This window comes from Acromyrmex echinatior, chromosome 14, assembly GCF_024713525.1.
Source record: "Acromyrmex echinatior isolate Ae372 chromosome 14, ASM2471352v2, whole genome shotgun sequence".
Lineage (NCBI taxonomy): Eukaryota > Metazoa > Arthropoda > Insecta > Hymenoptera > Formicidae > Acromyrmex > Acromyrmex echinatior.
The window spans coordinates 4,521,418-4,543,167 of NC_141865.1; the positions used below are offsets into that span (position 1 = coordinate 4,521,418).

Genomic DNA, 21,750 nt, shown 5'->3' on the forward strand with positions numbered 1-21,750 from the left:
TATTAACTTTTTCAAGCACAGGATTTTACAACAAAAAATCTCTTGTAAATTATTTTTATAAAATGTGACATAAAGTTTTATTTTAATTATTTGTGGAGAGAGAGAGAGAGAGAGAGAGAGAGAGAGAGAGAGAGAGAGAGAGAGAGAGAGAGAGAGGAGATACAATATTACACAAAATAATAAAAAAAAATAAATTTCATTTATGTTATTAATTAATTATAAGAAGGGATATATTCAAGCCTGCCACATGTAAATTTCTGTTTCGAGTAATTTCATGATTTAAATGTGGGATGAATAATGTCCACGTTCAAACAAGAAAGAAGGACATTCTTTATATCACAATCCTTCAAAGAGTTAAACACATATATAATATTGATATTTGACACGGTCAGTAATCCTTTTCTTCCGAAGTTTTTTAAGAAATTTTATTTTTTAAATTTTATTGTGTGTAAAAAAGTTACATGTTAATGAACTTTGAGAAAAATCGAATAAAAATGAGTAAAAATGAAATTAGTGGCGAGTAACTCATTATTAATTTTCATAATTATTTCGCACGAAGCAATAAGATGAAAATGAGAAAATCTGTGATCGCAGTTGTAACAGCTGCTTAGTAGTTTACACCGATGGTGAACGGTGGGCAAAGAGAAAATATGAAATTCATTTTCGTATTTTACGAGGCCATTACGTGCGCGCGCCCAGCGCCATTTCGATCTCGGTGGAGTGAACTTAATCGAACATAAAAATTCCTTCATATTGAGACGAGGGAGAGACAAGCAATCGACGATCAACGACGATAAGTCCAGTTCCTGAACAGGTGCCCTGCTTTCTTAAATTTTGACTTTATTGCGGTTTTAACTTTAGTGCGATCGTCAATATCTCGAGTTTTACGACACGTAAAATTGTTGAATTTTTCAAGCCGTTGCTAAATCTCGTTATTATCTGCCTCCGTGGATTTAAAGGTGACCGGACTGCTCTGAAGTTAAAAATTTGTCGCTGCAGAATTTGTGTGACTCATCGTATTTCATTTTATAGCGCGGTGCACCGATTATGAGCGCGAATCGTTATTGCCTGGTAAAATGTTACGTTTATGTCAATGTCGTAAATGTAATATAAATTTATTATAAAATGTAAAATCACTTTTTGGAGTGAAATTTAAAGTGTACAAAATTTAAAGTCAATTTTTCCAATATTTTTGGCAAATCAACTTAGTATTCTGCATTATTTGGTCGATAGATTTCTCTCCATAGCGCCGCTGTAGAAAAGGAGAACGAAGAATCGGTCTAGACATCGAGCGAAAAATTAAACGCAGACTTGTCGTGGACGAGGCTGACGACCGTACAATGCGACGTTCCGTACGCATGTCTCGTCAAGATAACATGGGTAAACGGGAATTTTACCTCCTCAACGCCGGCAGATTAATTCGCTCATTAATTTATATGTTTGCGATGATACAATCACGCTCTATCGTCAACGACTGTTCTTTTAATAACAACTGATTCTTTTAGCGCCCAAATTCTATTGTCATAGTGACTATAATACGTAACTTTTAATGCGAATATTTTATTCAAAGGATGTTTAATTAAATTTCTTTACATAGATAGATGCATGAGATATAAAACTTTATCATAGGGTGTCTTAAAACAAATATAACGCTATTTAGAAATATTTTTTTTCTTCTATACTTAATCTAAAATAAATCAGAAATTAAAATAATAATATACATTGTATATGTATAATTTCTAATTTTTATTTAAATATGAAAACAGTTTCTTTTTTTTATTAGAAAATTCTGTACTTTTTATTTAAATAATTAACTCTTCAGAATCTTACGAGTTCATTGTATAAATAATATATTAATATATGTATATAATACTTATGTATACTTATATATACATAATAATATGTATAATAATATATATAATAAATTTCATACAAAATTCTGAAGAGTTAAATAAAAATTTAATGAACTTCATAAGTTAAGCCTGCCAGTTCCTTTTTTTTTATCTGATTATAACTCTCATAATAACGAAGAACTAGAAAGAAATATGTTATAGGCAATAAATACATCTATCTGCGAATATAATATAAGGAAAAGAGAACTGTGTCGTACTGTATCGAACTCAAATAAAAAATCGAAGGTTCCCAAGAGTTTGAAAGAAGTTTCTCGCGTGCAAATAATTGTCTCGCGTTTCGAGAAAGTGCCAAAGTGAACGTGATTATTTCAAGAATGCTTCTGCGCTTGGAGTGAAGCGTGAAAGATCGTCTTCTGCGAACTTCGTCAAGATCTGTCGAGTCTCGCGAGAAGACCATTTTTCGCCAAGTCAAGAACCGTCCGTCCTTTGCGAAGTTTATTTTCACCTGTCGCTAAGTTTTATCAGCAAGATATATTTCGCACGCGATACATTTAAACGGGCTATCGGCGCATTCTCCGCTTCGTCATGACTCTCTCTCTTTCTCTCTCTCTCTCTCTCTCTCTCTCTCTCTCTCTCTCTCTCTCTCTCTCTCTCTCTCTCTCTCTCTTCTCCACTGTATAATCCTTATCGGTGCATTTTTTTTCACGTTTTCCTCACAAAGTGAACAGAATGAATGAGAGAGAAACAGAGAGGGAGAGAGAGAGAGAGAGAGAGAGAGAGAGAGAGAGAGAGGAGGAAAAGTGAGAGAGTCTGGGTACGTATCGAATATCGGCGCGGCGTGGCGCGACGCGTCTCGCGCCGTTCGATAAATCATTCCGATATGGGCATAAAGTTTCGTCGGTGTGTCGATTCACATCGAACCCCATTGTAAAGCTGTAAAAAGAGCGATCGTAACAGTTTTTTATCCGCGTTGTTTCCACGCGTCTCTGTCGAGACCGCGCCGCTCCTTCGAAAACGGAGATCTTCGAGTCACTCGCGTGCACCTGTTCTGCCCATTAATTTCCACTTTTACGAGCACACCCTCGTAAAAGGATGATCGATATTTCACGTGTTCCCTCGCGACTTTTTTTAGCTTTAATTGACGCCGCGGTAACCATTACGCTTCTCGCTTCGTCCGGATTTTTGTCATTATTCGGTCGAATCGTAAACGTTACAAGCGCAATATCGGTTCTCTCTCTCTGAGTTTGTTACGCGACGATCTGTTTAAATTTCACCCTCCATCATCAATGTGAAATTTTCACCCTTCGTCTGCAACTTTGAATTTCAATACAGAATTTTATAATATATTATTCCAAACTGTATATTGAAAAAATTTTTATATTGTGAAAGTTTTAATAAGTTTTTAAGTTTTTGTCATTTTTATTATCATAGAAGTTAGATGATATTTGATTTATTTTTTACAGATTTAAATTTAACTATCAAAATTCATAATAAAAAAAAATCGATTGTGCTTTTAACTTTAGAATCCAACATTGCGAGTAGAAGATTAATTAAACGTTAACAATAATAATTTTAATTAACCTTTATTGTTAGGCTGTATTAGTTTCTTATATGTTCGTCATTAGAAATAATATCAAAGAAATTATTATTCACGCTGGCTAATATCTAGAGATTATGAACTCGCACGTTTGATAGCGCCGACATAAAATCCGGCGAAATCCGGGATAATCGATTGTAATGTCGACGTCATTGAGCGACGGAGCGTGGTGCAACGGAATTTACCGTGTGAACGGCTCCATCGAGGTTCCATGTCGGATTACACGAGTTTTTGGATCGCGATAAGCGGTGTAACCGGAAGAGAGTTTATTCTACGTCGCGTTGCTCTTTTCCTATTTGACATAAACGACTTTTCTCTCTTCGATTTTCATCATGTCGCATGTCACGCAAATTATACGATCCCACTTAACACCATCCCGAAAATTACACTTCAAATTCTTATATCGCAATTTTTATAATTTTTTTATCTGCAAATTTTTTGCATTTTAACTAGAAAAGCTATTAGCTTTATTAAGCTCTCGAATTGTAGCGAGATGTTTAACCTGGGAATAGCCACATGGGAATATTTTTACACCACAGCGATGGAAAAATATGAATTGTAAAATACTGTTTTGTATGGATATTGTTTAATATATCTTCTTTCTTTTTTAATGATTATTCTTTACAAATCATAAAATAATTCTAAATAATTCTTTAAACAAATTTTAAATAAATAAATTCTATCGAAAACCCGCAAGAGAAAAGCATTATTAATTAATTATATTATAATTAAAATCTTTACTTTTTATAAATAATATCATAATAAACTTAATTTATGCTTATTTATTTTAATATTTATTTGGTTCTATTTATATTTTTCAAAAAATTGTAACTAAATTTGTGACATAACGTTTTTGAATACTAATAAATCAGAAATGTAAAAATACTCCAGGTAACTTTATATAGAAAAAATCAGGTGATTATTTCTGAATTAATGAACGCGCATCGTTATTTGTAACTTCCTACTTCGACGTATTTAAATGAAAAGTAATGTTTCCTTTTTGTTTGCCATTTAACTGGAAATGAAAATACAAAATGATAAATGTTTCTCAAGACGATCTTAATTTGCATTAAAGCCCTGGCGGTTTGACGTTGAACATAGTTATGTAACGTTGGTGCCATTAGCCTAATTTCATAATGCGAATACCGCAGGGACCTTAGAGCTCTCGTGCTGTAGAGCGGAACTCTCTCCAAGGATATGCTGAACTCTCCGTGACGATTCGCATGTCAGGCATGAAGCCAGTTAATTATACATACACATGTTAAGTCTTCCTTGACGCCGCAAGTAGGTGGAACATCATTATTCTTAGTGTTCTGCATCTGTTTATACATATAAAATAGAGTTAATAAATTTTATGTTAATAAATTTTTACGCCTGTCGAAACTCGCTCCCCATCAATTATAAGTGATTTCTCAAATCTGAATTTAAACTATAATTTTAAATCGAATCTCGTGTTGACGCATCATGGATCATTTTTTATTTCTTTTTATGTATTGTGGTACGTTTGTTTAAATCTTCCTAGTTGCATATAAAAATTGCATTTTTTAATCTCCTACGTGAAATGATATTTTCCTGTATAAAAGATTATATCTCTTTTGTGCAGAAAAATGCGATTTTTTCCCTACATCATATATATTGAAAAAGCGTATTATGTTTCGTACATCATTGAATTCACGAGTCAATTTCGTCCGAAATCGGAAAGGTGATTAGTTTTGTGTGAAATCGTAGCTTCCACGGCTTTTATTCCAGAAAATTATGGAAGAGAATACTTTTTCATCTGTATGAATGTATGGGACGCCATTGAAGTTTCTCTTTTCGCCCTGCAAAAAATATATTTCTATGCGCTGTTATTATGATTCCAATCACTCGATCTCACCGACTCGTTTATCTTTTTATTTATTATAGAAAGCAAATTTTCTTTCTGATTTATAATTTCATTTATAATCGAAATTGAACGATATGATTCCTATTGTAGATTAATTGTATAATAAATATACTGCAAAAGAGTGTAAAGTAAAAATCGATCTTGAATTGTCCAAAGAAATTAGTTGCATTCAACAGACGTATGAAAATAAATTATCACTAAAGCTAGAAACATTAAAAGACGTAAGACAATAAGACTTAAGCAATAAAACGAATTGGCCAATCACAGTAAAGAACATAGTATAAAGAAAGTAGTTCTTTATCATGATTGATCGATTTATTGCTTACGTCTCACTGCCTTACATTTTTCTATGTATTTCTAGCTTAAGTACTCACTGAACTGTTTCATTTGTCGAACGCATCCATTATCACTAAAAACAGTAATGCGATACAGATGAGATAAAATAATTTTTATCTCATCTCTCGCCCTGTATAAAATAATTTTGTCAAAAAGCTCGATCGCGGTTTTTGTGATTCAACAGTATCTACCGACATGGCAAAAAACAGTACGGTAAACTTTCAGTACGGTAAACTTTCACGTCTCTTTTTATCCGACTGCACATCGCAACGTATTTGCCGTGCCTTGGCCTTTCCTGTCTTTCGCCTTTTTGACGCGTGTTTACTCCTCGATCGCGGTGGCGACCGTCCGATCGGATTATGTTACCGGCGTATCCGGAATCTACGACCGAAACGGACAGGAAGTCGACGGTCACCGGTCGACGTGTCGAGTCAATAGCGTTTTCGAGAGATAAGTTTGCGCGAAACCGCACGCTGCCAGTGGGCAGCGCGAACTGAGAGGAAATGCTTTTGGTTTATTAGCATGCCAACAAGTTAATCGACGACCTGCGTCGCGACGCTGGCTTTCCACTGAAAGCCAGATAATTGCATGTAGAAGCATCGAACGACCGCCTACAGCGCGTGTTAACGCTCTTGAAAGTGGACTATTCCTAACATTTACGTGATCCGTAATGAACGCCCGGTCCAAAGTGATCAGTATCACTCTGAACGATTGTTCTTTTACAGTAAAAGCAGGATTTGTCTACATCTATCAAATGAATTAATGTAATTTTCCGTAAGAGAGGAAACATATGTATCTATGTGCGTTTTAGTAGCATTTTAATGCAATGTTTTATTTTAAACGAAAAATGGACATTTGGAACATTCTTTTTTTTTAATCCCCTTCTCTGCAATCTGAGTCTTTTTCGTCCAATTTAAGTTTCTTTTTGCTGTTTCTAGACTTTCAAAAGTAGAAAAATTCAGGATTACTTTTCAACATCTCTATTACATTATCAAGTAGTGTTTTTATTAAGTATTAGTGTTTTATTATTATTAAATATTAGTGTTTTTATTATCTTTGTAAGGAATGCTTATATATCAGCATCAAATTATTAAAATCTTTCTAAGATGCTTATGAGCATCAATATTGTAGGAAAATAAAGAGAACCGTAAGGCCATTTAAAAGTATATATAGACGACCCGAATAAGTATGACAACAGTGGAGCGTCATTGGCATAGCACACACTGAGTGCTAGGATTGAAAACGAAGGCTTCTGAGTTTTCAAATCTCAAACTTCGTTAATTTTTTCGTCGGTCCCTACAATATTATTAAATAGCTTGTCAATTTAATTTGTAATATTATTAGTCTAGTTCTAATTAGGATTGCGTTTCAAACTGAAAATTAAATTCGACGTGCAGTTTGCAGGATTGGATATGTAGTATATAAATTTACATCGAATTATTTAATAATTAAAAATCTAGCTTGATTATTTAGGACATTTATTTTCTATTTATTATAAATGTTTATTTAATAAAAATTGATATTTGAGCAAAAATGAGGAAAAATGGAAATTTATTTAAAAAATGTATAACTTCGCGTCTGAAATTTCGCGTGTGCCAAAATGACCCAAATTACAGAGTTAAATGAATTTTTTTACAGAAATACTACTTTTATACAGAATATTGCAGCTCCAAAAGAAATTAATATTGGCTGTTAATTTTATTTTAGGTTCCAACATGATCAGTTTGATTTTAGCATTTTTATTGAAAAAGTTATACGTATTTTCCAATCGACTTGGCAAATTAAGATATGGTGTTCTGCATTGACAGCTCAGTACATTTCTGTGGGACAGAAATCTGAATAGCGCACAGTAATTTCCGCGGCTTTAACTTGTACCTTAGACAGTCAGAATCGAATACAATTGCGGTCGCTGCGGCAACAACCAAGTTTGGTCCGTCGTTAGGAAACTCGCGACAAATTCGGCAGTCCGAAGCCTGTTTAAATCGTAAAATTATTGCCACCGAAGGTCATCACCGGCAAGCCAGCTTCGAAGCAAATCGGATTGTAGCCAAATACCCAGCGCAGTTTCAAATTCATATCGTATTGAAGTCTCGACTAGCGGTAATTAAAACTTATTCAAATGTGAAATCGTCTATCTGTGAATCTGTTTTATTTTCTTTACAGTATTTTTAATTTATAATTTTATGTGTACTGTTTAAATCTTTTGGAGTGAAAATTGAATCAATCTTGAAAAAAAGAATGAAACTTTTCACTCTTGAACAAAAGTGGCAAATTTTTATTCTTTTAAAGTAAGACTTTACTATTTTAGAGATTCACTTCAAAGGAATAATATCTTCTTTTTTTGGAATGAGACTTCATTCCTTAGAGTGATTTTCACACCAAAATAATGAAATCTTATTCGTAAAGAGTGAAAATCTACTATTCTTGTTTAAAAGTAAAAATATTTTCACTAGATATTTTTCCAAGACTGGATTTCAATCTTTTGGAGTGTATTTTATTTCAAAAAATTTGAAAAGTATGTATATAAGTTTATCACTTGTACAAAGATGCATTATTACACATACACTTATAAACACGAACGTGCGAATTATAATTTTATCAGGGATTTTTCTTTTTTCTATTGATTACATTTTAATCTATTTGCATTTACAACTTTCTACTTATTTATAAGCTTATTCGCTTGTAAAATGATTTACAAGCAAACTTCGTTGGCTCAAAATCTCCAAAGTTAAATGCCTTTACCTCAATCCTTACGAAAATACGAAATGTTTAGTTACTTACTCGAGAAACTTCTTAAGTGTGTATAAAGTTTTACCGAAGTAGAAAATTTCAGTATTGGAAGCTTCCGTCCTTAAGCAAGTACAACAACTGATTTATAGTCTGCTTATAACTTTATTTTTACGAAACTTCAAAGCAACCCTATCTACTTTTCCATCACGCGAGTGGAGTTCGTTACATTAACAAACGAAGGTTTTTATTTCAAGTTAATCGAAGAATTGAAATTTTCATTTATTTTCTCTCTAAAACTTTTAGATCTCTGCAAAAAGTGAAACCTCTCTCACTTGTAACGATTGAAAATTGATCCACTCTTTTTCAAGATTGACTCAATTTTCATTCTATAGAGTGAGATTCCACTTTAAAGAATTTAGAGAGTTCATGTATTTAATATCATAATTAATATAATAACTTTAATACATATATATGATAACTCAATTTAATACACATAATAACTCAAATTATCGCGAACGTTATTGCGATTATCGTTGTTGAAATTGACTTTAAACACCCTTGGACTTAAAGTCACGCACACCTAAAAGACATTAAATCTAGCTCATTACTTTACTACCGCGTTTCCACGCAACGCTGGCGATTGCAATAACGCGGAGCACTATTAAACCGTCTCGATGTACGCATTTCCAGCACCCGGAGCTCCTTTACTGATCCCCGAGGAGTGTAGCGCCGAGAACAACAGCGTCACCGTTGCCTGGCAGCCGCCTCCTGGCCACGGAATTATGGGCTGCGCTGGTCAGAGAGGCCCCGCCATTGAAGGATATCTTTTGGAGCTGGATGATGGCTGCGGCGGGGAGTTTAGGGTGAGTAAACACTCTTATATCCTGAAGAAATTGTACTCTTCCGTGTGTCGGGAGAGATGGCTATTGAACGCTAGGCTCGGATCTCGAGGCTTTCTTGAGATCGCCCACGAATTCTTCGATGGCACTTCACTCGTCGGGATCTTCTGTCGTTCTCGTTTCTTTGTCGATGCGACGTCCGGTTCCGGTGTTTCTTTGCCGCGCTCTTCTTCGACCGTATCATCTTGCGACGACAGCGATACGACTTTGTCCAACAATGGGACACTTCGACGTTCTCACGATGTCTTTCGTAGAATTGTCCTTCGATCTGGTGCGGGCGAGATGACACCGAGAAAGAAAGACTCTCGCTAGCATTAAATAATATTTGACGTCTGTTATTTCTCCCATAGAAATCTCGAAAGCAACATAGATTTTCTTACGATAATAAATATTTTTTCTGAGCATCTCACAATTTTTCTCTTTTTAACACGATTTCTTTTAAAAGCGGAATAGAAAAACAGATTAAACGGATAAGAATTTATTTTTTCTAAAGGGATTCGAATTAAAAAGAGAAATTGCAATAATAATTATAATTAGTATATATATATAATAGCAATAATAATTTAAATTAGATGGATGAGAATAAATCTAATTAAGTAAGAGAAATCCTATTATCAGTCAAAAGAGATGTTAGTGTTTGAATATATCGATGTGAATTTATACATTTATACATATTATATATATTTCCAGAGAAATGGCAATATTTGAAAAAATTGGATATATCTATTTTACTCTGAAATATTTAAGCATTAAGATCCGTTTTAACCGAAAATAGGTTTATTTTTCTCTTCATTGATTTGAAAAGAATATTTACTGATTGTGTTAGAGGAGTGAAGGAATTGGGAACACGGAAACGATATTAAACGCGAACAATACTATTGTAGTATATTAGAGTAGTGACATTCTCTCATTTCTCATATTTCTCGATAATCTGATATACAATCAGTGCCACAATATAACATGTGACATAAAAAGGCACATGACGTTTAAGATAAATACCATTACATGTTTTCATTGTTTTTAATGTAAGGAAAAAAATGTAGCTACTGCGAATAACTAAGGGAAAGGTTAAATAAAACTAACAATTATTTATTAATTAGAAGTTTTTTCAACAATTCAACAATTTATTCAACAATTATTTCGCTCTAAACTACAATATAATTAACATTTATATTCAATATAAATTATCATTTTAAACAAAGAACCAAAACCCACATGGTGTCTGCGTGCGGCAGATAATTCCAAACGAAGATTTGTTTTTGTTTAAAATTATAGATTACATTGATAATACATAAATGTTAATCATTGTAGTTTAAAGCCAAATAGCTGTACCTTTTAAATGAAAACTTGTATAATTAATAAATAATTATCGGCTTTAAATTAAACTTCTCCATTAAAATGTTCGCATTTCCCCACTCATTTTTGTATAAAAGTTCACACATAATTCAGTACAAAATGTTATTAAAAATGTAGTGATACTAATTTTATTGAATTGAAAAACTGTTCGTCCGTTTCGCGCTCCCGAAAAGTTAAGACGAGGTCTCCTCACGCTCGAGCAAAAGAAAGTTACTCGTAACGTAAAAATAGTAAAGTAAAAAAAAAAGAGGAGTACGAACGTGGCAGGAAACTCTAAAAGATTCGTTGTGTATGTTGAACTAAACGTGACAGTGTAACCCAAGGGAAACGAAATGTAAGTTCGCCTGTGAAATACATTCGTTAAAATTCTAGCTTTCTTTTAAGCTATTTTTTAAAAATCTTTAGATTGCATATTTGTACATATGCAAAATTGGTTGCCAGGATCCTTTAGAGACTGAAAATATTCTTTTGATCTTCCTGATTCAACAGTTATTATTCCGTTAACCAATTTGAGTAAAATTTGTGTATTAAAACTTTGTGATATTATTATATTAAATATTTGTCTGCCTATCATTTCTAGATTATGATATACATACGCAGGAGTAATGAATACAATTTTGTCGCTGTCGTTCAGCTTTGTTTCAAATTTCATTGCTACAATTTCCGTCCCGTAATAATACATACTGCACATAGTGACATCGGGATGAATCTTATATGCGGATCAATTTCCGGATACGAGCGTTTAATAAAACTGCATGGGGACGTACAAAATCCGCCTTTCAATTTACTGAAGGATAATACCAGCTATCGGCGTGACATCGAAGCGCAAAGGGGATCACAAAAAAACGTCAGGATCATAAAAACCCTCTTTGTTGAGAATTTGTCTCTGCGCACCGCGAGATGAATATTGATACCGATCGTCCGTGAAGTTGATTTTTTTCGGAGAGATTCTAGTTATGGGTTGTAAGTTCAGCACGTTGTGACCAAGAATCAAAACGAATCACTCGCGCGCGAATACTGCCCTTCATAAAAGGGTTGACTCTGTATCCATTCGGAATGTGTTTCCGGACTGGCGAGCTCGTTCGTCACATTTATTCTCGGGTTGGTCTCTACTCGACCGGATTCGAAACATCGTCTTTCGCATTTTATTGATCGTAAACGCGGGTGGCAGCGAGCACCCTGAAACACGGTAACGATTACAGCTAATAATTCAGCCTAAATAGCGCACGTGAGCCGCAAGACATAAAAGTCAGGATTAAAAAGGTAGCCTTTTGGAGCGAATTCGTGGTGGGAGTTTGAAAAATTTGGAGATTAGCGTGCTGAATAAAGGCAGTTTAATGCGTTACATTAATCTGTTTGTGGCGTCCTAAGTGGGTGATAATATCTCTAATTGTCCGATGAAGAAATTGTACACGGAAAGAACGGTTTTACGGAAGCATCTAAATATTTGGTTAGATGTAGATCTGAAAATATTTTTGTTGGGTGTTATCAAAATAATTGATGCAGGGCGCTCAAGTTGATTGCTAAAATGTCAAAACTTTTTGTTTAAGTTTACTACATAAATATTTTGATGGTTCAACAAAAAATTATTTTTAGATCTGTATCTACCTAAATATTAAAAAAAAAATTTTTTGTGTACGTTTATAAGGATCTCTCATTTCGTAAATTAGTATTTCATACATGAATTGAGAAACAGTTTGTGAAATAGAATTCTTCTTCTGGTAAATGAAGATTCGGTATTGAGGGCGTTAATTGAAGTCTATAACTCTAAGATTCCTGGCTTACACGTGAGAAATGAGCGATCTTCTCGGGCGATGGCAATTATTAATTGCTCCCAGCGATATCGTCCCGTTCATTAGAAGTTTTTATCAAATGACGGCAGTTCGAACCGTCGTTTGCCACATAATCCACGATATTAATGTGAGGTAATTTTCCGGCGGTGGTAGAGTTTCATAGGGTATTGTCTTCCGCCAGTGCAAGAGGAAATAAAATCGCACAAAGTGAAAGAGAGAATGATATCATAAAGTTTTAGCATTTTTATACGGAATTATTTTAATATTGCTGGACTTAATTCTTTGAAATATTTACGTGCTACGCGAATATAACACGAAATAGAATACATTTAAGTTAAAAAATATAGAAATTAAATGTGCAAAGACTGTTTTTTCTTAATAGTATATATACCGTTAGAAACAATAGTAACTCAGTCTCTTGAATCAAATAATAAATATTTTGACATTTTTAACTTCGATATGTGTCAAAATGTAAATCAGTTCATTTCTGTAGTTATAGTTTCAAAGTTCAGCAAACTAAATTTGAGTCAAATTTAATACATTTCCTTGAGTTAAATTGTATAACTTCATTGTTTTAGTTAAATCAATGGTATATTTAGTAGAAACAGTGGCGATCCATAAATTACAAATAGTTCAAATTGAATCGAATAAATTGAACAGTGTACGAATTAATTTCATCTCACGATTGATTTGAGCTTTTTGCATTTATATATTTTGATGCATCATTAAAATAGTTTTACTACGAAATTGTATTAATTCTTCTCGTTTTTCATGAAGATTTCACTCTTCAAGTGATTCACGCATAAATACTAAATAATACTAAATCCGCAGTAAAATCGATGAGAATATGTATCGAGAATATATGTCGCGTATGAATTCTCGTTCGCACAAACGTGTTTCAGGTCGGGCCTGTAAATCGCGCGTCTAAATTTTCATGCTTTGTTAATAATGCACCCGACGCGGCTGCGTTGCGATATGGTGCTCGTTAACGAACGGAGCGATACCACGAATATAAATCGTCCTCGTTGTCGGCGCTCTCTTCGTCCTTTCTACCGTCCCTTGTCCGACCTATCGCCTATCCTCTTGGCGGCCATCGAGATAGCACGGTCCATCCTCCTCCTTTTAATATTTAAATCGAGCTCGTTCGCGCGGCACGATGCCTCGGGTTTCCCGGTTTCTGGTTTCCGTTTCCGCCCTGTCGCTCGTTGAGCTCGCAGGAGGAATCGTGAGGGCTCCTTTGACGAAAAGGATCGGGTTTGCCAGAAGATTCATGCTAATCCGGAATTAATTCCACATCTCCTGTGTGATTTGATTTAGAGAAAATGCAAGATGTGCAAAATTTTAATTCCCGATTCTGACAAGATACAAAAATATTAGCAAACTTCACATATTTTTGTATTATATTATTTTATATTTAATGTTAGTTGGAAATAGATTTTTTTATCGAGACACATACATAATGAATAGTAAAATTGTATTGAAAATAGTATTGAAAAGAAAATAGTATTGTAATCGAATTGTTGACTTTGTATCACATATTTTATCAGTTTCAAGAAACTTTTATTTTAATGTTAAATCTAATAGTGTATCTCGTGCTTGTTTATCTGTTGATCGACCAATCGATGCCATCTTGATGTTTCTTTGAGGAAAATCGACATAACAGGTAAACTCCTCTTTTTATCCGCAATTCTCGTTTATCCATCAGACGAGCAATGTCAATACTCGCTCATCACAGTGAACAAGTGTTTTCGAGCCAAGTTAGATATTTCAACTTATTTTTGTCATTACTCCATATTTACTCAAAGTTGGCATTCTTGATTTTTCCATGTTTCTAGATTAATTCAATTTCATTTTTATCTTTACAGATTTCTAATTATTATTTTACATATAATTTTAGAAATCTATTTATTTTTATACCTATTAAATAGGTATAAAAATTTAAAAAAAGATTTTTTAAATTATAATACTTATTATATTTATACTGTTTTACATAGTTGCGTGTTTAACATAGTTTAACACATTTACTTTAGCGTAGAAAGAATTTAATTACTGTGGTAGGTATATATAGTAATGGATTATTATAGAATTTTATGCTATAAATATCTTCTTGCATTTCCTGATAAGTAAAGATTTACAAAATAATAAAAAATATTCTCTCTTCTATAAATCTTAATTTCCGCGAAAATTATTCTCTCTCTTAGTAGGGCAGGTTATCCGGCTATAATTGCAACCCGCAAATTCATGAGTGTCCCGTTTGAAATCTGATTCGCAGGAGGTGTACTGTGGCCGCGAGACCATTTGCACGGTAGACGGGCTACACTTCAACTCACTCTACAACGCCAGGGTGCGGGCCTTTAACAGCGCCGGTGAGGGCGAGTACTCGGAGCTGATCGGCCTTCAGACCGCCGAGGGTGAGAGCTTTTCCCTTTTTTTTTTCTTTACGGTTTCCTGGGCGAAACGCGCAGAGGCCTCGGCTGGAAAATCGGCGTCGGTGTCGCGTGGAAGACGAACGATCGTAAGCGACGTCGATTTTCCAGTCGCACGTATTTTTTTTCCGCGGCACGATCGCGTGATCGATGAGATGGACGGTAGATGCACAGAAATAGCCGCGATAGAATGCCCATCCGTGTGGCGTTTGCGGAATAATGCGGGCGACAATTACAAATGACTTCGAGGAGATTTTTATCTTTTTACCTTTGCGTTATAGTTTCGAAAGAAAACAGATCTTCCAAAAATTTCATTTCATTATCATTAATTCTGTTACACGGAAAAAACGGTTTTGCTCAAGTATCTAAAAATTAGACACAGATCTGAAAAAAATATTGTTTGGACCATCATAATAATTAAGTAGGAGCCTTAAATTGATTATTGAAAAAAATGTTATATTTTTAATAAATATTTGTTTGAATAATTCTATGTAAATATTTATTTATTAAATATAAATATGTATCTATTTGATACAATCATTAATTTAGCTATCATTTTTTTTATTTAGTAAATATTTATTTACTGTAAATAAACGTTTACGTAGTATTATTTTAAAAAATATATATTAAGATTTAGTAAATTTTTAGTGTAGAATGTTAAAATTGTTTGCAATATCGTCATCAATATTTAAGCATTCTATATAAGTATTTTGATAGCCTAATAAAATTATTTTCAAATTTGTATTTAAATCTATAAATACTTCAACAAAATTTCGACTAACATGACAGATATAGAATACGATGATTCGGCAAATCAAATTATTTTAATCTAAATTAAATAATTAATTAAAGTAAATAATCTGTAATTGAATTTAAAATCTTTGTCGTTTATAGGACCAAATTTTATGTTAAATTTAAATCTTTATATTTTTCCAAATGTAATATTAATAAGGAAGGAAAACATTTTTTTTTTCTTTTGAATTCTCAAATCGTAATTTAATATTAATCAAGCGGGAGTTAAATATTAAACTTCAACAATCGCGCTGTATAAGAAATTCTATATCAAAGTCTTAAATTATTTAACACACCGCGAAAGATAAAATCATCCCTTCTTTTTTGCATTGAGCTTTCGCAGTCGGCTCACGTCGACTTTTCATATCAAGTTCTTAAATTATTTAGCCGCACAGAAAATCAGATCTCTCCATTCTCCTTCTCATATTAAGATTCCACAATCCCGTCACGTCGTTATTAACATCGAGTGCGGCTGCGACGTCGAATTCCCAATAACCCGGCACTCGATAACCCAACGTTCGTGCCTGAACGTGTAGTTCGTTAAGCGTGCTTGCGGATCCGAGTCCGCGGAATATTAATCGAAGCTGTACAGCAAACCGTATCCTCTGGTCTCTCGCAGTGGCGTGGTTTTCGTGGGCCACCGGCGCCGCCGGCATACCGCAGGAAGTGTCCATATCCGAGGACGCGATGAGCGCGTCCTGCGAGGGCTACGAGCACCGCGTGGTCCTCTCGAGCGTCGGCTTCTCGCGAGGCGTACACTATTGGGAGCTGACCATAGATCGATACCACAGTGACACCGATCCAGCCTTTGGAATTGCCCGGGCCGACGTGTCGCGTGATCAGATGCTGGGTAAGTTCTCCATCTCTACTAGGTCTCTCTCTCCTTCTTGTCCTCTTCTACGGAAAATATCGTGCGGTTTATCCAGCCTCGATGAAATATTCATGCGCCACCCGGTACACCCCGGAGATCCCTGGTTTGTTCGGAAATTCGGAGGCGAGAGACGTATGTACCGTTTTCACCATATTTCTTTCTCCCTTTGCCTCTCTGTCTTTCTATTTCTCTTTTTCTCTGTCTCTTTGCCTTTGTCTCTATACATTGTCTCGGATGAGAGAAAACGACGGCCAAGAGATTCCGAGAGATCGCAAAGTGCGCGACCGTGGTTGTGCAACATACTGGAAGAAGAGGGTATTTTAACCCTTGGACACATGGAAACCGGGTCAATGCTCTTAGAACTGATGAAATTCGGAAATCGATTGCGTGCCGCCTAGCGAATACAACGGAAATTTATGGATAGGGTCTGCAGTCGTGTCGTGTATCATCTTTTTCTTCTTACAATTGTTTTGGAATATTCTCCACGACGTGTTTAATAATAACTATTCGTTTCACTTGTCTCAATTATTTTAAACTATTAAAGACATACATTAATACGAGTATCTAAAAAAATCATTTTTGCTATTATAAGTCCTAATCGTTATCTCGTAAACTCGAATATTTTCTTTAACTATTTTTGTGAAAAATTATTTATAACAAATGTTTTTCACAATCTTACATAATTTTAAGTTATATAATCTTATTCCTCAGATTTCAACTTACGAAATGAAACAAAATTGTTCAATTACGTAATAATTTTAAGTAACGTTACAGTAATTTAAAGTACACTGAACTCGCAAATATTAGTTAAGTAATTTTTGAACAAATTATCGATTAGAATTAATTAAGTTTCAAATATCCTTAACATTACAAATAATTTCACTGTCTCCAATTATTTTTAACACGTTAATCATTGTGCTGTCGTTTATGTGACATGCAATTCGAGATAAAAGTTAAACCGGCGACTACGACGCTTGTTTTCCTGCTGGATTGCTAGCTGGATTAGAATCTTGCCACCGTATTAACTGCGGTGGTGACGGTACCAGTATCGTAGACAATACGGTGGGAAGATTCTAATCCAGCTCGCAGTCCAGCAGGAAAATAAGCATCGTGTGCCGCCGGCTTTAAACAATTCTCTAGAAGGCAGCCCACGTGTAACCTTGAGAATCGTTTTGTTCACAGGTAAGGACGATAAAGGCTGGAGCATGTACATAGACCGCCAGCGGTCGTGGTTCATGCACGGCGGTGGTCACGCACAGCGTACGGAGGGTGGGGTTCAACAAGGCTCGACTGTCGGCGTTCTCCTCGACCTGGACACCACGCATACGCTACGTTTCTTCGTCAACGACCAACCGCAGGGCGGCATCGCCTTCCGCGATCTCTACGGCGTCTTTTATCCGGCGATCAGTTTGAATCGCGGCGTAACCGTAACCCTTCACACCGCTCTCGATGTTCCGCGTCATCTCCTCGCACTTCACGAGGAGTACATTAGTGATATGGTTCAGAGCTAGGGGTACCTTAACGTCCTCAAAAAAGGTCTGCCGCAGGAGATCGGCTCACCTTTAGGCCCAACGACGTACGTCACAGACAGATGCAGAGACTTCGAATCGGGTCAGCTGCTGGAGAAGATTATCGAGGAGAGCCCGGTTGACGTTAACTAATCGGTAGATCTTTTAAATATGAATTTAGAGCGATCGTAATACATTTTCTATGAATCTACTTGGCACAAAGCGTTACGAAATAACGTATAAATACGAGAAAGCATCTGAAATTACTCTCGCTCTGAGATATCATAATATTAATGAGGACGCTTTAGTCCTTTCGCAGTTGTGCAGCGAAATGAGAGCGGTTTAATCTCCTTAGGGATTCAGGAAACGCAATATACGTTTTGCGTATTTTGTCTGAATATTTTTTATTTATTTAGAGTAATTATAATATTTATTTAGAAGTAATATTTAGCGGAGTGTTTTCTAATTTCGCAATCGTGGCACATATTTTGAGTTCTAAATTTGATATACTATAAATAAGAATGGTTTTTTATTTGTAATTGAGAAATATGTAATCCCTGGGGATGTTAATCCGAGTAAAATTCGTCTCGCGCTATTTGTCTGAATATAAGCGGGCTTCACGAGGAATAACGATTCAACAGGTCCAGAAACTTTGGCGAAAAGGTTTCCGAGGGAGGCACTAACCGTGGACCCTTTGGATCCGCCTTGTTTGGGAAGCTGAAACTTAGAATTCAGATTTTAGTTGGGAAATTGAAATTTGTACTTTCCTATTTTATCCATACGATAATCGTATTAAATGGAACCACCAATAATATCAATCGAAGCGCATACGTTTCGAAATAGAGAAATAAGATCACTCGAAGAGTGAAAAGCTACTTCATCCCGAAGAATTAACGAGACTGACATAATTCACGCACACGTCACGCGATCCGTAAATAATGTTCTCCCGTTAGGAAGCCACGAAAGCTAAGATAAAAGTTTCCTCCGCTGGAAATCAGTCCATTTTCTATTTATACCGCACTCTATATTATAAGCGGAGAAAAGAAAATATTTTTTCCTACACGCTTCCTCAATTCGTTTCTCAAATAATTACCTCGACGAAGACTTTAAAACGCACTTCTGAGGATCGGTACGTCCGACCTTCGGTCAATTAACTCGAGTTCCCTGTTCACACTATAGTCAATACTGTGATCCAGAAAGAGGCGTGGGAGAAATTATCGGACACTTAACCGAAGGTGGAATGACTGGCCCTCGGAAGCAAGGAGACGTCCATTAGCAAATAGCCAAGTATAGTCGACGACAAACTTTGTCGAAGACCGTGTCCGAGTAGAACGATCAATCGATTAGTTTGAGAGATCGCATTGAGACAGCCAAGGAATAGAGAGGAGTCTCTTGCGAAATTCATCGCTCGATAGAGAGAGATGTACGCCCGAGAAATAGAGTCTCGTCCGATAGCAACCTTTCTCAATATTCTCGACGGGGCATTGGTTCTTGGTAACTTCTTACTCTGAAGAAAGTAGAGCCGAGGTGCGCGAAGAAGGACATACAGTATCGAGGAGGGCCTCGAGTAGCCTTTCCTGTAGCGTACTCCGAATAGCCAGTAAAGAAAGTCGATGATCAGTCCCACCGGGCGGCATTTGCCGCAGTTTTGTCGATCGTGTAATGTAATTAACTCTTTTAGCACCTGCCGTTATATAGCATGCGCTCATCTACAACGATTTATTAAAGAATGCAGAGCTTCGCTTATCACGAAACTAAAACGAAAATTTTTCTTTATTTTTCTACATATATGTGATGATTTAACAATTTTTTATTGCAAAAATAATTTTTGCCATAGAAATTAGAGGAAAATAGTGAAGATATAAATCATTTCAAAAAATACATTTCCTTCACAACAAATACACAAAAAATTTGTATAACTGACGTTAGACGATTTATCTCTCACAATCAGAAAATAATGAGATGCACTTTTTCTAACCGAATGAAATTGATCGAAACAGGATTTAGCAATTGAATTCAGTTCGGTGCTGAGACAGTTAATGACCGCGAGCGTCGAGCTTCAAATCGAACGCTGACGAGGCACGATGAGAAGAGGAAGGATCGACCACGGTAAAGGCCGATAATTATCCTACAGGACGAAGAATCGAAACTTCATGTTAGAATACGCTGACATGGCCAGATTCTTCATTCTGCTTGAAGCGATCGACGGATCGCTCGATCGTCCACTCATTATCCATATCGACACACACGTATAAGTGTAATCGCGTTGTAGGCGTTAAGCTCCATTAACTCTCCGCGAACCAGGTAGAAAATCAACATGGATCATATGTGGGGTATCTCATACCCCATGTTATACTTCATCATAAATATACTAATCTAGTATGATTGGTAAAGATGCATTCTTCAGCTGTACGAAACGGCAACTTGCACTTTTTAAGAAGTTACAGAAGTTCATCTTGCTGGGGTATGTTACACCCCACCTAGTTCGCGGAGGATTAAAGCGTATAGATAGATAAGATATAAAACAATGCTGCCACGGCTTTAGTGTACAATAATGAGTATACGTTTTCTAGTCTTCTAGAGACCCAATCGACACATCTTTCACCCAATCTCACTCCGTCATTTCTTCCTTTCCCCTTTCTTATCCCTGCTGATTCTTTTTTACGACTTTGTATCTCTCGACGGTCAGGAGTTTGGTCCTCGTGCTCGATCTCGCCGTTATATTCTGTAACGATAATTCGGAAGCATTATTCTGCGCCAAGTATCGTTTCTGCAAGTGCGCACGCCTTTTGGCACTATGTACATAAGTGTATATATAACATATAACTATATCAATTGTACCGCCGATGAATTTGCCGATTGTACCATTTACGACTGTATCGGATCAATAAAATACAACGAAAACGCCCACGACGTGCCATACTTGTGTATGACCCCTCGATTCTCTCCTTCGATTCGCTTTTCTCTCTTCCAGCGGTGGATTGAAGGACTTGGAGATTCTCTGCAGTCTGCAAAATACCAGATCAAAAATAAAAAATCTTGTGAAAAATGTTGAACATCATCCTTTAAATATTATATATCAATATTGTTGACAACACCTATATTTGATTATCCAATTTTCATGAAATAAAAATTCGTATTTCAAGCCTTGAAATTTCAAGAGGGAGACTTGCGAATTGATACCTTTGTGCGATAATCCACCACTGTTCTCCAGGCGTTTTCTCCCTTCTTCTCCGCCGTTTTTCATTCATTTGATCCAAAACTTTCGCAACACCTCTTCAGGAAGTTCTCTCGCCGTTGCTCTGGCTCCCGCAAATTGCGACGAGTGGCCGAACGGAGGAGGAAAAGACCGGCGGAGAGCGCAGTACGTAGTCTGAAGATGGAAGAAAAAAGGAAGCGAAAGGCGACGAGTGGTCCGAGAGAAAGAGAGTACTCCGCTCAGCGAAGAAAGCACAGAACGCGGTCTGGGCGGGCCCCTTTAACGAATGCAATTAGCTGTCGCGGCTGTGGCTACAGTGTAGGATCATTTTTCCCCTTCGGGCGTTATTTTATATCGCCTGTACCGTAAGTTCGTTCAAGCATGGCGCATGATTCGATTCGGAGATTGGAGGAAGGACGAAGTCGCGCGACCACGTTTAGGGCTAATCGATTTCCGTCTTTTTGCCCCGGTCGTCGTTTCTCCTGTGCAGGATGTAGCAGTCCTT

The 21,750-nt window shown here is 35.9% G+C and overlaps 1 protein-coding gene across 2 annotated transcripts in view; it reads left to right on the plus strand.

The window, feature by feature from the left end:
* Positions 1-20,954, plus strand: part of Trim9 (E3 ubiquitin-protein ligase Trim9) — a 115,554-nt gene extending 94,600 nt beyond the window's left edge. For both annotated transcript variants that reach the window (XM_011053758.2, XM_011053759.2), the window contains 4 exons: positions 9,092-9,264; positions 14,722-14,860; positions 16,287-16,517; positions 17,721-20,954. In XM_011053758.2, the coding sequence (XP_011052060.1) occupies positions 9,092-9,264; positions 14,722-14,860; positions 16,287-16,517; positions 17,721-18,049 (872 nt within the window). In that variant the 3' untranslated portion in view covers positions 18,050-20,954. The remainder of the gene's footprint in view (positions 1-9,091; positions 9,265-14,721; positions 14,861-16,286; positions 16,518-17,720) is intronic.
* The last annotated feature ends 796 nt before the right edge of the window (positions 20,955-21,750 follow it).